At 51.6% G+C, this 18,119-nt stretch overlaps 1 protein-coding gene across 1 annotated transcript; it reads right to left on the bottom strand.

Annotated features, from left to right (window-relative positions):
* Positions 1 to 14,659: 14,659 nt before the first annotated feature.
* Positions 14,660 to 16,470, bottom strand: LOC123445246 (F-box protein At1g67340-like). Its single transcript, XM_045122209.1, has 3 exons — positions 16,114 to 16,470; positions 15,838 to 16,000; positions 14,660 to 15,722 (listed from the first exon to the last, which is right to left on the bottom strand). The coding sequence occupies exons 1-3, from the start codon at positions 16,338 to 16,340 to the stop codon at positions 14,976 to 14,978; spliced, it is 1,137 nt and encodes a 378-aa protein (XP_044978144.1). The 5' UTR covers positions 16,341 to 16,470; the 3' UTR covers positions 14,660 to 14,975.
* Between the last annotated feature and the right edge of the window lie 1,649 nt (positions 16,471 to 18,119).

Below are 18,119 nucleotides of genomic sequence, written 5' to 3' on the forward strand. Positions count from 1 at the left end.
GACAGCATAGGCGTCGTCATCATCGCGCACCACTGTGTGGAAGAGAAGTACCTCTTCCAGGCGGAGTAGGAGCCGGTGGACTAGTCAAGAACCACTGGGAAGCGGTCTAAAATGTTGAGATCGCAAATGAGGGTGACTTCCGGGCCAGCGAACGGATTGCTGCCGGAGGAGAGCGAGGAGCGCGGAGAGACCATGGTGGTGTCGGGGGATGAAGGGTTGTGGTGGCGGAAGCGGTGGAGTGGGGATGCGACGGCGGTTGTGAGCTTCGTTAACCATTATCCTCTTTAGCCTCTCTTGGTTCTTCACGAGGTTGCCAAGACTCTGCTCGATTCTCTGAGTAGCTCCAAGAAGATATGTCCTTAACTTATGCACTCTTTGTAACTCCTAATATGCAGTCATATCCTCGCTGAAACTTGAAAGTCTCAACTAGGGTAGAAGCGCATATTGGAGTCGCTTCGCGAGATGGAAATTGTCCCAATACATGTAATGAAGAGATGTGTATATGGGATTGACTTACACTCACCACCTGCTACATCATAAATATCTCAAATACATCTACACATAACAATCATCATACATAAGAGCATGATCCGACTACGGATGAAAACAAACGAAAAATAAGAGATGACATCGACCCTGCTATCCCAAGCTCTGGGTGTGTAACCCATCCTATGATCCACGATGAAGAAGAAACTCCAAATAGAACAACCATCGCTCTTACGTCAAAGCATCACATTACCTATACCTGCATCTATTATTGTAGTAATCTGTGAGCCACGGGACTCAGCAGTCTCATAATAAAGGGGTATCAAGACTAACAAAGCTTAATGGGTGAGACATGGTTAAGTGGTGAGGCTACATCAAGCACTAAGCATTTGATATCTGGCTAACTTATAGAGTAAAAGAATGAGAAGAGTGATCTACGCATATACGGACGTGAACTAGTAACGATCAAGAAGTGATCCTGAACACCTACTTATGAGTCAAACATAACCCCATCACGTTCTCTTCTTCGTTCAAACCTGACAAGAAGAGACGATCACGGTTATGTACACAGTTGATGTATTTTATTTGAGTTTACTTCAAGTTTTCTATAACCGGGTATTATAAACTTTCCAAGATGCCACATAACTGCGGGCAAGGCTTTACAAAAGATTTAACCCTACAATGGTGCACCAATCATCCATCACAAACTAAGCACAGGCTGCGGTGGAAAATCTCAACCTCGAGATAGCCCGAAATGTGCTCGGAATCCTGGTGCACAAGACATTTGTTTAAGGTAAAACAAATCTAGAAAGACCTCACGGCGTGTCGACGATCCCGGTAGTAGCTATGTATCTCGTTCTTAGGACACAATGGATGAGCTATGGTTACCACGCCAATCCACGAGTTGCCCCGAGCGGCGTTAATAAGCTGCTCTAGTTTGGACCAACACTCATTTGCAGCACTATCCCGGTTTGTTGCTTAACTATCGGCGGGGTGATCATGCCATATGCAAGGTTTATTAGTTAAGCTAATGTAGGCCCAATGTTGGGCCTTGCCGGAAGAGTTTTATCCAAAAAACGAATAATCAAGCGGGTCCCCATAACAACTGCGAGCATATTAGAAGCGCTCAGAATGGAGCATAACACCGGTAAACGAAAACTAGGACGGCAATGGTGGAAGAAAACAACGAGAAAAAGGCCAAACCTGCCACCTTTCACCAAGTATATAGATGCATTAATGGAATAGCAAAAATAATGTGATATCCCAAGGATATCCATGTCCCAACATGGACCAAACTGCACCTGCAACTAGCAACACTATAAGTGGGCCTGAGCAAGCAGTAACATAGCCAAACAACGGTTTGCTGGGAAAGGTGGAGGGTTAAAGGATTATCATGACATTTTGGAGGCTTGACAAACAAGTGGTAGAAAGCAAGACATAGCGATAGAAATGAGACAACTAGCATAGCAATGATAGTCGTGATATCCAAGATAATGATCATCTTGCGTGGATTCTCACTTGGAAGAAGAACAAATCCGTGAAGTAGACGAACGGGCATAATCGAACGAACCCTCACAATCTGAAATGCGTTCAGAACTCTAGCGGGGAGAGAAAAAATCTGGAAACAAACAAATGACACAGTAAACACCACAACATATTCATGACATGATGCACAAACAAGTATAGTGCATGTCATTTAATTATGCTTGGCATGACAATCACAACAATCAAGTACTACACATATTGACGAAACTGCACATTTGAATTATTTAGTTCACTCTCGTTTAGCTACCCAACAAGTTTATATATTGTTTAGGCATCCTACGACGGACCATACTAACGACGGAGAGCGGGGGAGAGGAGGCGGACAGGCTCGGGTGGCGGCGGAGGGAGGGGGTGGTGGATGTGTTAGGGCTCGGGGACGTCGGATGGTATATTAGCCGGCTATGGCCTCAAGCGGCGAGCCGAAGCGGCATCACACAACGTTTACACCATGTGACGGTCGAGGCGCTCGTCGGATTGTTCAGTTTCCACGCTAGACCGCGTGGAGCCCGTCGTCCGGCCGTCGTGGCGGGTGTGTCCGGACGCGTCCGTGCTCCTTCATATCTGTCACATATTTAAAATGAATATGAATGATGCGTGTGAGTCCGAACGTTTGTGACCCATTTAAGGGCCCGGTTAGGTTAATTTTTTTATAACCGATGAATGATCGAATGGCCTGCTCGGCCGTTTGAAACAGATATAAAAGGTCCAGATGTAATGAATAGCAAAACCATCGTCTTCGTTTTTTTTTGTTTTTTTTTTTTTTTTTAGGAATCACAATTTCTGCCTCGTGTGCACCCCACCCTATTTGGGTTCTCGATGGGCCGGTGGTCCAGCTCAAAGGGAACATACCCCAGCCCGGGGCCGGTCGGCCAGAAGTGAGTGAGAACGAGGGTGGACACACGTGAGTGAGAACGAAGGTGGCCAGGCCGATGACTTGCGAAGGCCGCTTAAGCTAGATCCACACGCCTGCACGTGCGACGACGACGACGACGACGACCAGATCGGAGGCTGGCCGCGGGGCTCTCTCTCGCCACTGCTCGCAGCACCACCACAGCACTCGAGCCCCCACTTGCCGTAGACAAATGGAGAACGACCGGTCGAGACCTTATCCCATGGTGGTGGTGGTGCGATGTGTGCCGTGGCCTTTTTCCCCGACGCGCCGCCGTTGTTGCCTTATCCCCACCGGTAGCTTTTGTTTCACCACGGTTGCTTGCTCCTTTCTTATCCTCCAATGGCCATTGTTCGTGTTGTGTGACGTTGGAATCGAATCTTACACGGCCATGTTTTCCCCCCCGGCTGATCCTTTCGCCTCCTCCTCAAGCTTCCGTCTTTTCACCCGTCGTCCTCTTTTCACAAGCCTTTTATTTGTGCTGTGGTGAGAAAGGTAAAGAGGGTTTGGGCAGGATGTGAATCGAGAGGGAGACGACGCTGTCACCTCCTCTTTTATTCCAAAGACTGGGATTGGATTCCTTGTACTCCTCCCACTTCTTTCCCGTGGAAAATCTACTCCGTATCTTCCTCTAATGGAAGCGTGGCATTTGATTAGTATTGTTATTGCAGGAAGCGTGGCATTAACTACTCAAGATTCAGTGACGCCAAGCATGTAGTCCTAGTACTCCACCACCAAAACTCACACATCAGACAGCTTGTGCTAGAACGAGAACGAGATGCAATGCGCGCGACCATGCCGTAGCATCATCATTTCCCACGAAGCTGCGCGAAGAACAGCCGCACTTGACCATGATGATCGCTGTCACAAGGATTACATTACCAATTCCACACTCGTTATTACTGCCACACAGTTTGTGCCGGCCGCCCTCTTTTGACCCGGTTCACCAAGTCAGACAGACAGTCAGTGCTCGACTTACCAGCGACGCAAAGCTAGATTAACAAACTTGTCAAGGTGGTGCGAACGCACGCACTCGCTCGCTCGCTAATGGGAAAAGGGTAAAGCAAACCTTGATCACTAGTGCGACGCCGGAGCAGCGGGAGGACGGAAAAGCAGATGTCTCCCCCGCGCCGCAGCTTCGTCCTTCGTTGGTGGCGTGGACTCCGGCGAAAGGTAGGCCGAGAAAGACGACGAGCGAGCACAGCACAGCACATGGCCGCGTCTTTTGGCGCGTGTTCTTTCCCGATCGCGACTCCCGGCCTGGGCACTGTTTGGATTCACAGCCTAGAGTTAGTTTGAGCGGCTCAAATAACTTTAAAGCATTCAAACATGAGGGTTAGATTGGAGCTAGTTGCATCTAACTCATCCAAAAAAACTAGCCCACCCAAGAGGTTCTAATTGGAGCTAGTTTTCATGGGGTCTATTAAAAAGTCAATTTTCTCTCTCTATCCACTAGGTAATACTTCCTCCGTCCCAAAATTCTTGTCTTTGATTTGTATAGATATGAATGTATCTAGTCAAATTTTAGTATTTTGATACATTCATTTAAAAAAAACTAAGACAAGAATTTTGGTACGGAGGAAGTAGGTGTTAATTAGAGCTAGTTCTCAAGGGACCCACTAAAAAATCACTTTCCTCTCTCCATCAAGTACAACTATTGTCAATCTAACCCTATCATCCAAACACATTTTTGACTAAAGTTAGTTTAGGATTAGTCATGAGCTAAAAACTAACTCTAACCTTCAGCTAAGTTAGATTATCCAAACAGGGCCGTGGACGAGAAATTTCCTTGACGTTGTGTGTGCGTGAGGGTAAAAAAAAGTTCACGACGGCGGCCGGCGTCCGTGTCACGCACGCTCCGGCCGATGCGGCGCAGACCGTCGCACGGCGCGCGGATTTAACGTCCGACGTGACCGGCCGGCGTGGATCTGCTCCGAAATCCCGGCGCCCGTTGGCCGTTTCGCGAGAGGTACAGCGGACCACGGTGCTGGGCGGGCCGTATGTGTGCAGTGTACGTACGTATGGGCGCGGCAGAGCTTAGCAGCAGTGAATGCGGCAGGCAGTCACGGTCGCCGCGCACGGACAGGACGGAATGCAGTACCGCGACGGACGATGGCAATGGCTTTGGGGCCCCGTACGGAGACATGATCCCCGGGCGACGGTACCGTCGTTGAGTACTGCTACTACGCGTCCATACCATACCATACCATACCATACCGCTGCTCACTCACTGCTCACGCTCATACTGATTGACAAAGCATGCCATGATCTCTGGATCGGTCAGATGCGGCTCACTTTCAAAGTTCAAACGCAGCGGCGCGCCATGCGCGGGCATCGTTGTCACGGCCCCGATCGCCCCCCATCAATGCTCCCCTCCCCGTCGGTCGTTCAACGCCATGGCCATGGCCATGACGATCCACGCACCATACCGCTGCACAGCAAACAAACTCGGCAATAATGCGCCGTGTCGGCCCCGGAGCCGGGCACGCACGCCGCGGCATCCGGCTGACTCGGACGCGGCCTGACTGCCGACACGTCCTCGCTCCGGCAATGGCCACCGAGCTGCATCGGATTCCCGATCGGGCTCGCAAGAAAAACTGTGGCGGAGGCCGGTCGATAAGCCCACATCACCCCACTCGGCCGCGGGCTTTGCGCCGGCGAGAACCTGCAACTGCAGCTGCAGCTGCAGCACAGGAATCGGGGGAGAAAGAAGAAAGGGAAAAGGAGGGATCGATCAAAAGGAGAGAAAGGCCCGGGGAGCATGAGCATGAGCATAAGCATAAGCTTCTTTTCAGCTTTATTCCGGCGCACGCACTCATGTTCTTGCTTCTTCTTTTTCTACAAACCCTCAGCAGCTTTCGTAAAGAATGTAGGAGTACTCCGGCATCCACGAACGAACAATGATCAAAGGCGAAAGTCTGCGGCTGCTTATTGGAATACCTAAAATTCCTCAAGGTTTGGTATGATTTCTGGTTCGGGGGGGAACCGGAACCTCTCGGGTGGTACCAGCAGCTGTTGCAGATTCTAGTGGCAACAGAGGTACTTACTTAATTAGCGGATATAGATCGAAGCAAAGCCATAATCATCGGATCCACCACGAACGCACGGACTGGCGACCCTACACCCACGGCCACGACGGTACCACTGCTCTTGGTCAAACGTCTGAACATGGCTTCAACCATCTCCGTTTCTTTCTCTGTTCCTCACTCACTTTCCTTCGCTTTTTTCCAGAATGCTTGGTGCCTCACCACTCCCGCGAAAGTTTCAGGTATAAGGCCAACTCCAGCGCGCGACCCCGTTCAAACGTCTGTTTTGTTCGAATTCTGTCCGTTTGAAACGGATGATGGATAGTGTCTGGGGTTATTTTTAGCATGCGATGGCCTTGCGCCCAACGCACGGACGCATCCTGTCCGTTTCATTTTCAAACACAAACATTCGAATAGCCACAGTCCATAGTTCATGCAAAACGGTCCTAGATCACGTCGGTAACACATCGAGCGTACACCTCTTCGCCGACAACACAACCAGCGGCCGGCAACACAGCTGGCCTCCAAAAAAGAATAGATTTTTCGTCGGCAACACAGCCGACCTTTAAAAAAGAATAGATTTTTCGCCGGCAACACAGCAAGCGACCGGCTCACCATGCCAGCCTCCAAAAAAAGAACGGCGACGGTCGATCTGATGCCCTAGTTCACGCCATCGGCGTCGAACATCTCTTTCTTCCAGGCCTCGAACCAGCTCCTTGTCTTCTCGCTCGTCTTGTTCAAGTCCACACTCATGATCGCCAGTGCCACCTCCTTTGCTTTGGTTGCGACATTGGCGGCCTCGATGTCGAGCTGCCTCTGCCTGGCCGCGGCATTGGTGGCCTCGATGTCGAGTTGCCTCTGTCTGGCCGCCTCCTCGATGTCGAGCTGGCCTCGATGTCGAGTTGCCTCTGTCTGGCCGCCTCCTCGATGTCGAGCTGCCTCTATGTGTCCGCCTTCTCCATGTCCATCTTCCTCTTCTTGGTTGCCTCCTCCATCTCAAGCTTCTTTTTTGCAGCTTCATTTGCTCCTCCTTGCGTTGTCGCTTCTTCTAGCCCCTCACTTCCTTTTGAAACATCATGCCATGCAAAGTCTCGTGCAAAGCATATGATGTTGCATCACGCTTGTCGTCCACCTTGGAGTTGGTCTTGCCCCTCGGCCTCTTCAACGCCTCACCATCTTACCTCCGGCCAAAGTGGTCGCCTTCTTGCCTCTCTTCCTTTGAAGCTCACGGTATTGATCTTTGAACTTAGAGAAATTGTTGATGATTTGCCAACAATGCGTGAGAGTGAATGGCTTGTCGTTGTGCCGGACCTTGAATGCTTCCAAATATTGAAATGCCAACATGATCAACAATAATTGAACATGCGAACACAATTAATCATAGAGGAGGCCGAGGCACGGCCGTAAGAAAGGAAAGAGAAGAGGACATACCATGTCCCCGATGCCAAGACCACTCACGGGACGTGCTTCAACGCTCTAAAGTGCGGCGCAATATTTGTTGCATTCTTGTTGGATGAACAACCACCTCTTTTGAATTGAGTTGATGTTACGACCGCTCGTAAATTGGTAGGGCAAAAACAACTTTCTTTCATGGAATGTTTTGTGAACTCTTGTTCAGAAAACAATTCCCTTTTGTTGCGCACCGACTCTAGGATCTTGGCCAATCTCCTTCCAACTTTCGCAAATCAACTTGCCTCATCTTATGTGTATGATCCCGTACGAATGCTCTTCTTCCTCATTTGAGCTTCCCCTCTTTGGTTCAGCTCGTCAATGAGACTCGCCCCAATATCGACGTCGTCCTCTTCTTCATCACCTTCGCAATATATTGCGACAATGGCGGGCGAGCATAATATATTACTTGTGGCACCTTGGTGGAGGGCAACCGGGCGACAATGGCGTGGTCTACAACGTCGGGGAGGGGCATCGTGGAGGCCGGACGACTAACGAGCTTGTGCTCGCCGGCCTGACGGGCTCAGACGCGAAGCTCGTCGGACAGCACAACCCCATCATGAGGAAGGCGTGCGCTTTGCTGACGATGTCCTCCTTCTCTTGAGCATCGGCCTTCTGTTGTGTAGCCTCCAATGCAACTAGCTCGATGGCGTACGCGGCCGCGGCGTCCTTCCTCTTCGCATCCGCCCGCCGGTTCCGCCTCTTGGCCGATTCCATGTCGAGCTTTGCGATCTCCTACGGCGTGAGTTCCGACCGCGGCTTCTTCGTACCCTGGGGCGCCTTCTTCTTCTTCGCACTGGTGGGCAGGACGACGGGCGGGTCGCCGGAATTCGGCGCGGGATCGTCCGTGGCGAGAGGGTGGCGGCCAGAGGGGAGGGCGGGGCGTGGGAGGGTTTTGGGGGGAAATGAAATGGAATGGGGCGTGGGGACGGTAAGGCCGTGTTGCTTTGTGCCATCGACGGGCGGGCCACGGTAGGGCAAGCGCGCGTATCTCGCCCGTCCGCGCGGCGTCCCCGCGCTGTCCGTTTCAACTCAAAACCGGACCAAGTTTGGGCCGGGAATGGGTCGAAAGCGGACAGCAAACGGACAAACGTTCGTTTGCGCCCGCGCGCTCGGTCGCATGGTGTGTTCGTTTTGCCCCAAACGAACGTGGGCGGACGGGATAGGGTTGCGTGCTGGAGTTGGCCTAACATCCCGCCGTGTTAGAACATCTTTAAGGTGGACCAACAAACCGCCCGCATCTGTTCGAATCGTGTTGTTCATATAACGGACAATGGGGCGGTCACGACGTGTTTTTTTCATGCAAATCAAAGGCAAACGTGTGAAATTACACGTAAGACTAAGACACCCATGACCCGTCCAAAACCTTTTCCAAACTTGTGCCTCCATTCTCTTCATTTTCTCTTATTTCTTCTTCTTCCCGTGCCTTCGCCACCGATCCATCATCCCGGCCGCCACGCCACACGCCTGTCGAAACTCTACATTTATGTCACCTTCTGCGTTCTAGTCGGGCGCCATCCTGCTTCTCCTCCGTCGCCATTCAACTCCTCTGCTCCGACAACCCCGTTAGGTACCATCCGCTAGTGCTATACTCACCATGCCCGAGTAATGTTCGATGAACTGTCAGAGCTAATAAAACCCTTCTTCTTTGCAGCGATGGGTTTCGATTTGAAGTACATATATAAGCACTATGTTTAGTCGTTCGGTGGCTCGTCTCACGAGGGGGACTACACAGATGAGTTTATTTAAATGTATCTATAAACTCGACATCGACCTAGCTCACGAGCAGGTGAAGAAAGATCTCATTGATCATCGGTGGACGGTTAAGCAATGTTGGGATGTAATAATTGGACTTTTTAAAATTTAAACTACTAGTGCAAGCGGCTATTTGAACGGCTATACCCTATGTATGCGGCTATTTGATCGTGTGGATTTAAAAAAAGAAAAGTGTGATGTAAGGCTAACATTGGATGGCGGCCTCCCGCATCCGTGGTAAGGTGGTAAGGTATGGTTCCTCCCCCCTCCCTTCCTAAACGGATGGATGCGGGAGAAAATTTGCGAGCTATTGTTAGAGATGCCCTTAATGCAACTCCAGCTTGGGTTATTAAATGTGTCTCAAATGTCAGATGCATACGGCCAAACACTTTTAGCCATCCTACGAAGATCACTTGATGTTTAGAGGCTAGGCGGTCTAAACGTCTGGGTTTTCTTAAATCCTCAACAAACTGAGGTGGAGGGGAGGAGGTTGTTTCAAACCACATCTCTCCACAACCCATTTACCACACAAGACTTTACAAGACTCCCAGCGCACCGCACCAGCATCCGTATCAATCCCTGGCGCAACACTGGAGCATCACAATCAACTTGTTGCGAGAGCTAAACAAGAACCTTGATTGGGAACTCTGTCACACGAATTCAGACGATTAACAAGCTGGGAAGGCATTTTGCATCGTCACTGAGCAAAGATGAACCGAGATAACACGATGAATACGAAGCTCGTCCCAACACAACGACAGTCATGTGAGAGACTTGAGCATGCACAACACATGGTCGACATCCGACGGATGGTGGCGGCGAATAGCTCGACGAAGAGGAAACATCGATGGCGGCACACGGATGGACAATGAAGCATGGATTTTTGCAACACCTTCAGGAAGGCTGAATGGCACTCTATCAAAAAGGTGAGTATTATAGTTAGTATCATGCATGTCAACTATACATTTTTTATAAGATGACATAGAACTAAAAGAAGGAGAGTTTTGAGCAAAAATCCGTTTTGGAGGGCGAGCTCCAATGGGTCCGTTATAAAAAAATTATGAAATTTTGTATTTTTATATTCAAAAAATTCAGAAAAAGGCATAATGCACAAGTGTGAAAATTTCCATCACAAAATACGTTGAAATTTGGGCTCTGCAAAAAAGACAAAACTAGGAGTTTTTAACTCGTGATAATATTCATCCTCTTAGGCTATGAATTTGCATTCTTATACAAATCACATTTCAAAGTGTTTCATCCTGATATTTTACACACATATGCACAGCATCCTTGTTTACTTGTAAAAAAAATAGATTTTTTTGTAGCTGGAAATTTTGAATATTGAAGTTTTCAAAAAACGGTCTTTATGAAAGCCGAGAGCCAAAACGCATCACTAAGTTTTGACTATTTTATTATGATACAATATCGTAATATATCTTATAACACTATTTGTCATGTACGAAATCATCAAATATTAATCTATGATGTATCATTATTTTAGTACCTTACATATGATATTAATGTATGATACTCGAGTGTCAACGAGAATGTTACTCCCTCCATCCTGGCGTACAAGTCCACTTACGAAATCAAATAATTCCAAAATACTTAGACTTGGTGCATTAATTTTCACCTTGTTTTTTGTTTTTTGACATGAATAAAGAAATCAACCAATAATTAATGCGGGACGTGTATATTTTTAAAGATTTAAGACTAACTAGAATGATATGCAATGGTCAATTCATTGCATGCAATGGTATTAATTAGCAAATTAACATTTATTTATTTCGTTTTCCTCTCCGTCTTAGTCACGGTGCACAAACTAAATTGACTTAGGCTTGTGTCAATGCATCGTCTCTTATCACGTTATCGTTGGAATATTAATAATTTATACATTATTTTTTATGAGTTGTATCTACGTTTTATGATTTGAGCTAATGCATGCGTATGATTGGGCTAGAATCATTTTTTGTCTATGACCACGTGCAAGGGTTGTATGTTAGTTAAGATATAACCTTATTTTTTTATTAACTAGTATATCATGCCAATAAAATGTCTATAAAATCACGCTAAGAAATTAGCATTGTCAGAGGCCATACACCGGGAGGGAGTAAACAAAATAGGCTAAACACGAACAGACTATCATGATCGGTAATTACTGCAAGACAAGATGGCAGCCGGCGCACACCACTCAAGAGATGCTGTCTCTCGACAGCCATTGACCATCAAGGCAAGCAATTATGTAGTAGGAGCATCGTATCAAATCAAGCGACAATTAATTGGTCCCTTGGCAGCACTTGACCCCATGCCAAGCCACGACGCAGTAAAAAGAAACAAGCAGAAAACCAAACCACCACATCACCGACGACTAACCACGGAGCAGCACAATGAGCTTCGCTTGCTTGCTTGCATGCTTGCTTGCTGCTTGCAGCATGCACGCATCGCACGATCTGCCACGCAAAGTAAAAAAATCGCCTCAGGGAATCGTTCGTGCGCCTGAATTATGGACTAAACAAACCACCAACTAATGTTGCTTCCCCAGCTTGCTTGCCCTCTTCAATCAAACCCTTTATAAATCTGTCGAGCCAGCGAAGACGAACTCGGGCTCGTACGTGAAAAGATCCCGGCGTGACGGGACGCATGATGCGGACGATGTTTTGGTTTTGTTAATTATTAGTAATCAAGTTTTTTATTTCCCTGATTAAAGTCGCTGCACGCATGCAAGGGCCAAAACAATAAGGGGTCAATGAGCACTCCATTACCCGCTGAAAGAAATAGGAGTATATATGTAGATAAATATCCGATTCCTGGCCCCATGTTGCGCCGATATATCCCAACTCACGCGCACGATCGTCGGAATTTTTCGGATTTTTGTGTAGCTGCAAATCCCATTTTTTCCTTCGTTTTATAATATATCTATATATATATCTAATAATAAAGCGGCTATTGCTTCTGTCGGAAATCCCATCAAAGCATTTTTATAAAAAAGCTCATGTAATTTTTGTTATTCAACTCGCGAGCTCCATCATTTATCTGTAACCTAAAAGAAAAAAAAACGATTCGCTGCAAAAATTATACCCGTACGCATCGCCTCCTTCCGTCGACCCTGGGCCACCCTGGCATGTGCCCAGGCAACCGCCACACCACTCGCCGCCGTGGCCGACCTCAACCGCCACCGCTGTCGATCTCAACCCACCCGCCTCCGCGGTTGTACCTCTCCCCGCTCACTGTCCCCGTTGCGGCGCTCAAGCGCATCGCGTCGACCCTGGTCCACCCTGGCCTATGCCCAGGCCGCTGCCACACCACTCGCCGCCGCGGCTGACCTCAATCATCACTGCTGTCGATCTCAACCCACCCGCCTCCGCGGTCGTACCTCTGCCCGCTTGCTGCCCCCGTTTCGGCGCTCGAGCACAGCTTCTGGATCAAATCAACGTGACGGCTACATCGACTTGGAATGATGCGTCTGCTCGATGCAGAATGGCGACGGCGCGGATAAGGCGTGGAGGAGCGAAGTACTTGCAGGTGGAGGCGAGTCTCCATGGCTCGCACGGAAAACTCCGAGGTTATGACGCGGCAATGACGACTCCTTATGGCCAGATAGAGACGACCAACCCTTGCTCCCCTCATCGTATCCCCTCCTCCGGCAAAAACTCATCATCTCGTGAGATCCCCTCCCCATGCCTCCAACCGTGTGCCAAACACCGACAAGAAATTTTGTTTTGTGTGAATTTGCTTGCTCATAAATGAATGTATTGAATGTAAGATTGCATTGTTGTAGAGAGAGAGAATGGAACACCACCTTCAGTTTGTCATCTGATCTCACATTCTCTACCCCATGAGTGAAATAAGAGAACAGTTCATTGATCAATTCACGTAGCATCTTTGTTTTGCTTTGCTTGTCCCGCTTAATTTCTCATTATGATGGAATTAACAATGGACGGGTTGATTTCTCAACAAAATAGGACAAGACTGACTACATTAGTTAGTTAGCTTATTATTTTAATATATTAAAATGATTATAAAAAGATTAAAAGCGTATGATATTTTTTATCTCGTTGCAACGCACGGGCCCTTTTGCTAGTATGTATATAAATTCTGGCATTATTTGCAGGGTCAAACGTGCGGGCATCACGAGGGCTGAGTTTTCTCAGGCCTAGGTAACGTGGTGGAGGAGTCCGCTGTGCGCCCACGAAGCCGGTGTCATGGCGCCATCTTCTCTTCTGGTATCCGACGTGGGACAGCCACTTGGTCTCCGTTAAGTACAGTCGAAGAGGATGACCGGGCGTCTATATTTGCATGCGCTTCATTGGGTCGCCGCCCGCACCGATGGGCACCACCAAATTTTCTGACCGAGCCTGGCCCGTTATTTACTGCCGCACCTGTTATTTCTTGCCTTCTTAATTTTTCTGCAGTTGTCCCTGAAATTTCCACACGCCACCCCCTCTAAACAAAGAAATCATACACCCTATTGCAAATAATAATAGTAATATAATCAGATGATGTTAACTGTAGCACCATCAATCAATCACGTTAGAAAAAGGCAGGAGTAATTGAGCAAAGCAGATGCTACTCCTCCTACGGTCTAGTTCGGACACCGGCCGTCAGTTCGGCCCGTGCTTTCGCTGTTAGCATCGGCTAAAACAATGATGCTCACCGCTCGGTATTTTCCCTGATGCCCACAGGTCCACGTTGGGTGTCTCGCCGGCGACCGCAGACGTCCACGTCGTGGAAGCACCCGCGCCACGCACATTCCGTAGACGCATGTATGTATGTAGTCGTGCACCATGCCGGGAGCCTTCTTGGCGCATGCCTCTCCCCACAGAGCAGAGAACACACAAACACATACACACACCTGTGCAACATGCCAAAGCCTAACGGTGTCCCGCTGCGCTGGCCACGCTAGGTCAACAGGTTCGGCACTCGTCCGTCCGTTCAATGATTCGTGTATACATTCCGAATAGAAAAACCGGAGCTATCGAACTGCACTCCACTCTAGTCTAGTCTACTCTTTTCGACTGAATTTACTCGTGTGCATGTACGTACGTACGTACGTACAGATGTATGCCGTTGCGTGTTGGAGCATATAAAAACAGAGCGGGCTAGTCGTACTACGTAGCATCATCATCATCATCTTGTTTCCATCCATGCCGTGTCCTGCCTAGGTAACAGAAAAGTAAAGGAAATGAGGAGAAAAGGTGTGACTTTGGGTATGGTAGCCTACATGGATTCCACCTCCCAAAGCCCGACGCCAGCGGCCACAGGGAAGCCTCCAGCTTGTCCCGTGCCTCGAGAGCCAAACCAAAGCCTACACGACGAAGCTCAGCTCACGGCGCGGCCACCGATTCCCCCCTACTCATCTGATAAGCTACGAGCGGCACGTAGGAGCCCGTGCTTCCACTCTACCCCCCCCACAGCATCCATCCAAAACACCAAAACACAAGGCGACACAAGCAACGCCTACTACACTATACACCGGTGGTAGGAAATTAGTTCGAAGCGGCATCCAGGGTTTTCGCCTTGCTACTGATTTGATTAACTTAGGAGGGGCTAATTGATTTTTAAAGTTAAAAGAGAGAGAAAAGATTAAGAAAACAAGGCTAGAGTTCTGTTCTGGAGTAGTAGAATCTCTCGTCCGCTCTTCCCTAGTAGAGTACGTACATCTGACAAGACGACACCCAAACGGCCGCAAAAAGAAAGCAAAACGCCAGGAAAACGCATCCTCATTTATCATCACCGTCGTCCACTCCGCTACGCCTGGTCCACCGGCCGCGCCGTGGAGCCACCGGTGCTACTGGTACATGTTCGACGTTGCCCGTTGGGGCGGGTCACTGCTGTGGCGCGGCGGCGCCGGCAGCGCCGACGAGCCAGCGGTCCATGGGCACGCACTGGGCCTTGTGGGCGCGCTTCCAGTCTAGGGCCTGGCACGCGCGGGAGCAGTAGTTGGCCGCGCCGCACACGGAGCAGCGCCGGAACTCGTGCCGCCGCGTCTCCTTGCGCCCGCACCGCATGTGCGAGCACAGCCGGAGCTCGCCCTCCCCGCCGTCGCCGCCGGTGGCCGCCGCGTCGGGCTTCTTCGCGCATGCCTGCACGCCGCGCGCCGCCCACCAGTCCGACATGAACTGGTTCGCCGTGTGGGGTTCTGCCTCCGGCAGGCTCCACCCGAAGTCCGAGAGGAGAGGGCTGGTGCTGACGCCGCCGCCGCCTGCGACGGCGCCGATGGGGAGGGAGGCGAAGGGGTAGGCCGCGCTGGCCGCCGCGGCGGCGAGCGCGAGGGAGAGCTCGCGGGCGTTGGCGGCGACGAGGAGGCGGCGGCCCTCGGCCGGGTCGCGGCGCACGCCGTAGCCGTCCTGGAGGCAGTGCCCGAGCTCGCGGAGCGCGTCGACGTGGCCCAGCGCGGCGGAGCGCGCGCAGAGCGCCGCCCCGGCGCGCAGGTCGCGGTCAGACTTGGCGCCACCGCTCCCGTTAAACTGGATGACGGCCAGCGAGTAGAGCGCCGCCGGGTGCCCGCCGACCGCCGCCTTCGCGAGCAAGGCCGCGCCGCCGCTCCGGCTGCCAAGGCAATAGAACCGGATCTGCAAAAACGCACGACGTTCGTCAGCACTCCATCCCTGAAACTCCGGCCATGCATGCATGCACGGATGCCAAGACAAACGATCAAGTCAACTGGATTTGGTCATCGACTCCTACCATGCCGAGAATGTAGCAGGCCTCGAGGTTGCCGGCGTCGGCGCAGCGCTTCAGAAACCGCTGCACGGGCTCCGACCACGCCGCCGCCTTGACGGCGAGCGACGCCGGCGAGGCCTTGGCGAACACCATGTCCTGCTGCCCGAGGCCGTTGAGCCGCTTGCACCTGAAACGCCAGAGGCACGCACAAACACGTTCAGCCAACCATCCATACATGCTCCTACAAAGCGGCAGGAGTTGAAGCAGTTGAACCAAACAGGGAGGCGCGCGGGGGCGTACGTTAGGTGGACGGAGAGCAGGTCGGAGGGGGAGCTCGCGGACGCGGCGAGCTTGGAGAAGATTGACAGCACGAGGTCGTCAGGGATGCCATCCAAATAGTCGGGACCCCCGGCCAGGCGCTTCCGGCATCCATCGTCGGCCGCGGCGGAGGGGGACCGCTTCCTCTTCTGGCCGGCGACGGGGGCCGCCGGATCGCAGGGATAGAGAGAGCCGCTCCTGGTCCTCATGTTGTGTCTCGCCGGACGAGCCGTGGCGGCGGACCGTTCTTCTCCGGGGGAGGGGAGGAGGGGAGCGGTGGAGTGGAGAGATGAGAGATGAGATGAGATGAGATGTTTCGGAAAAGGGATAGCGGGAGGCGCCCCCTTTTATACACGCAGCCCAGACCGTACCGTGCCGTCGTGGGTGACCCGGGCCCGGCTGTCAGCCGAGTCCCGGTTTCATCCGCCCCGCCCCGCGCCCTTTAACTTTCTATCTGCTGCCAGTGAGTGGTAGAGTAGGAGTATAGTCGTCTTGATAGCGTGCGGCATGAATGCAACGCCTGCGTGGAGGGCATCAATGCCTGGCCTGGGCTGTGCTGGGCTCTATCTTTGGACGAAAATGAATGCAAAAGGCCAGCTTCGCTGCCTGCGAGAAATACGGGCATTATTGCTCGCTCATTCACGTCGCCAGGGCCGTTTCCAAGGCTACTCCTCGTCAATTGCGTGTGAATTTCAGTAAAAAAAAATTACTTATTTTGGAGGTCAAACGGTGCCGTTACCGGGAGTCCATGATACCAGTACCGTACGCGTTCGGCTTCGAGGACGACGGTAGAGTACGGGGAATGGGTGGAGTGCTGGACGGGGCCAGGCGCGCGTTTATTGCGAGCGAGCGAGCGATCGGGCTCGGGGCTGAACGGAAACGTGAAGGCGCGGGCCGCTGTGGCGCTGTGCATGCGGCGGCGTTTCTTTCTTTCTTCCGAGCTCAGCTCACGACATAAACGCTTTCGGTCCGGCCGTGGACTGCCGAGCCCCATTCCAAGTGGCGGCACGCACGTAGTAGAGTGTAGCGATGAACGAGTAGCCTCGTCTCGTGCGTGCGTGCGTGCAGTTTGGACGGCTTGGTGCGACGGGGGCGGTTTGGACGCTACCCTTTGTCTCCTTTGCTGATGCACCATCGGTTCCAACCTCGACCCGATCTCTCCCTCCCCCCCTCCCTTGCTTTCCTTCCGGACGCAACGCTTTCCTTCTTGTTGGTGGTGTACGACAAGTTTATTTTTAGCCGGTCGAAAAGCGTTCCATACGGGAGGAGAGTCGAAGAACTAGGAGATGTTTTTCGTGTTCGGCTGGGAACCGTAAGCGATAGTTTGTCACGCGGGGCGGCACGTGGTATGATAACCTCAAGGAAAATAAGGAGGGACGCAAGAAAAATATGGAGGGAAGCGAGCTCGTCGGTTGGGCGACAGGGCGCACGCATCGTGGACAGGACAAGGAATCCGGGGCGCCATCCCGCGCTCGGCATCTTCGGGGCGGTGACGGCGAGCCGGGCTGGTGGGCGGCCAAGGACGCATTGACTGGCACTCGCACTGGCACTGGCAGGTCACCACCACCACCTCCGTGACCTCGTCGTCTGGGCCGGCCGGCCGGGCGCCCGTCCGCGTCGCGTCGCCCTCGGCCGGCGGAGGCGGAGGCGGATGCGTTGTTGTTGAGTGTGCTGATGGATGGCCGGTCCTCGGGCCTCGGGGAGGAGGTGACGATTCGGCGCGCGGCGCCATGCGGGCGTGGTGACCGTGCGCGCGGCGATCTCCTCCATGTGTCGCGCCTCGGGTTCCCCCCGCAGCTGCGTGCCGCTCTTTGACCGCGACGCCAGCCCGGCCTTTCTTTATTGCCGCCTCCGTCGCCATGTCCGTCCTCTCCTCCCCTCCCCTCCCCCTTTCTTTATTCGCGCCTGGGTCGGAGCACGTACTACTACTCTTTACGCCGCGCAGTTCATCTGCATCTGCCCGAGCGGCAGAGGCAGGGGTAGGAGAG

Source organism: Hordeum vulgare, chromosome 3H (genome assembly GCF_904849725.1).
Source record: "Hordeum vulgare subsp. vulgare chromosome 3H, MorexV3_pseudomolecules_assembly, whole genome shotgun sequence".
Classification (NCBI taxonomy): Eukaryota; Viridiplantae; Streptophyta; class Magnoliopsida; order Poales; family Poaceae; genus Hordeum; species Hordeum vulgare.

What these genes read in the sequence shown, in the direction of transcription:
- LOC123445246 (XM_045122209.1), bottom strand. Translation starts at nt 16,340, where the DNA reads ATGAGGACCAGGAGCGGCTCTCTCTATCCCTGCGATCCGGCGGCCCCC. An exon ending in CTGCTCTCCGTCCACCTAAC is followed by an intron (nt 16,001 to 16,113) that starts GTACGCCCCCGC and finishes CTGGCGTTTCAG; the next exon opens with GTGCAAGCGGCTCAACGGCC. An exon ending in CCTGCTACATTCTCGGCATG is followed by an intron (nt 15,723 to 15,837) that starts GTAGGAGTCGAT and finishes GCGTTTTTGCAG; the next exon opens with ATCCGGTTCTATTGCCTTGG.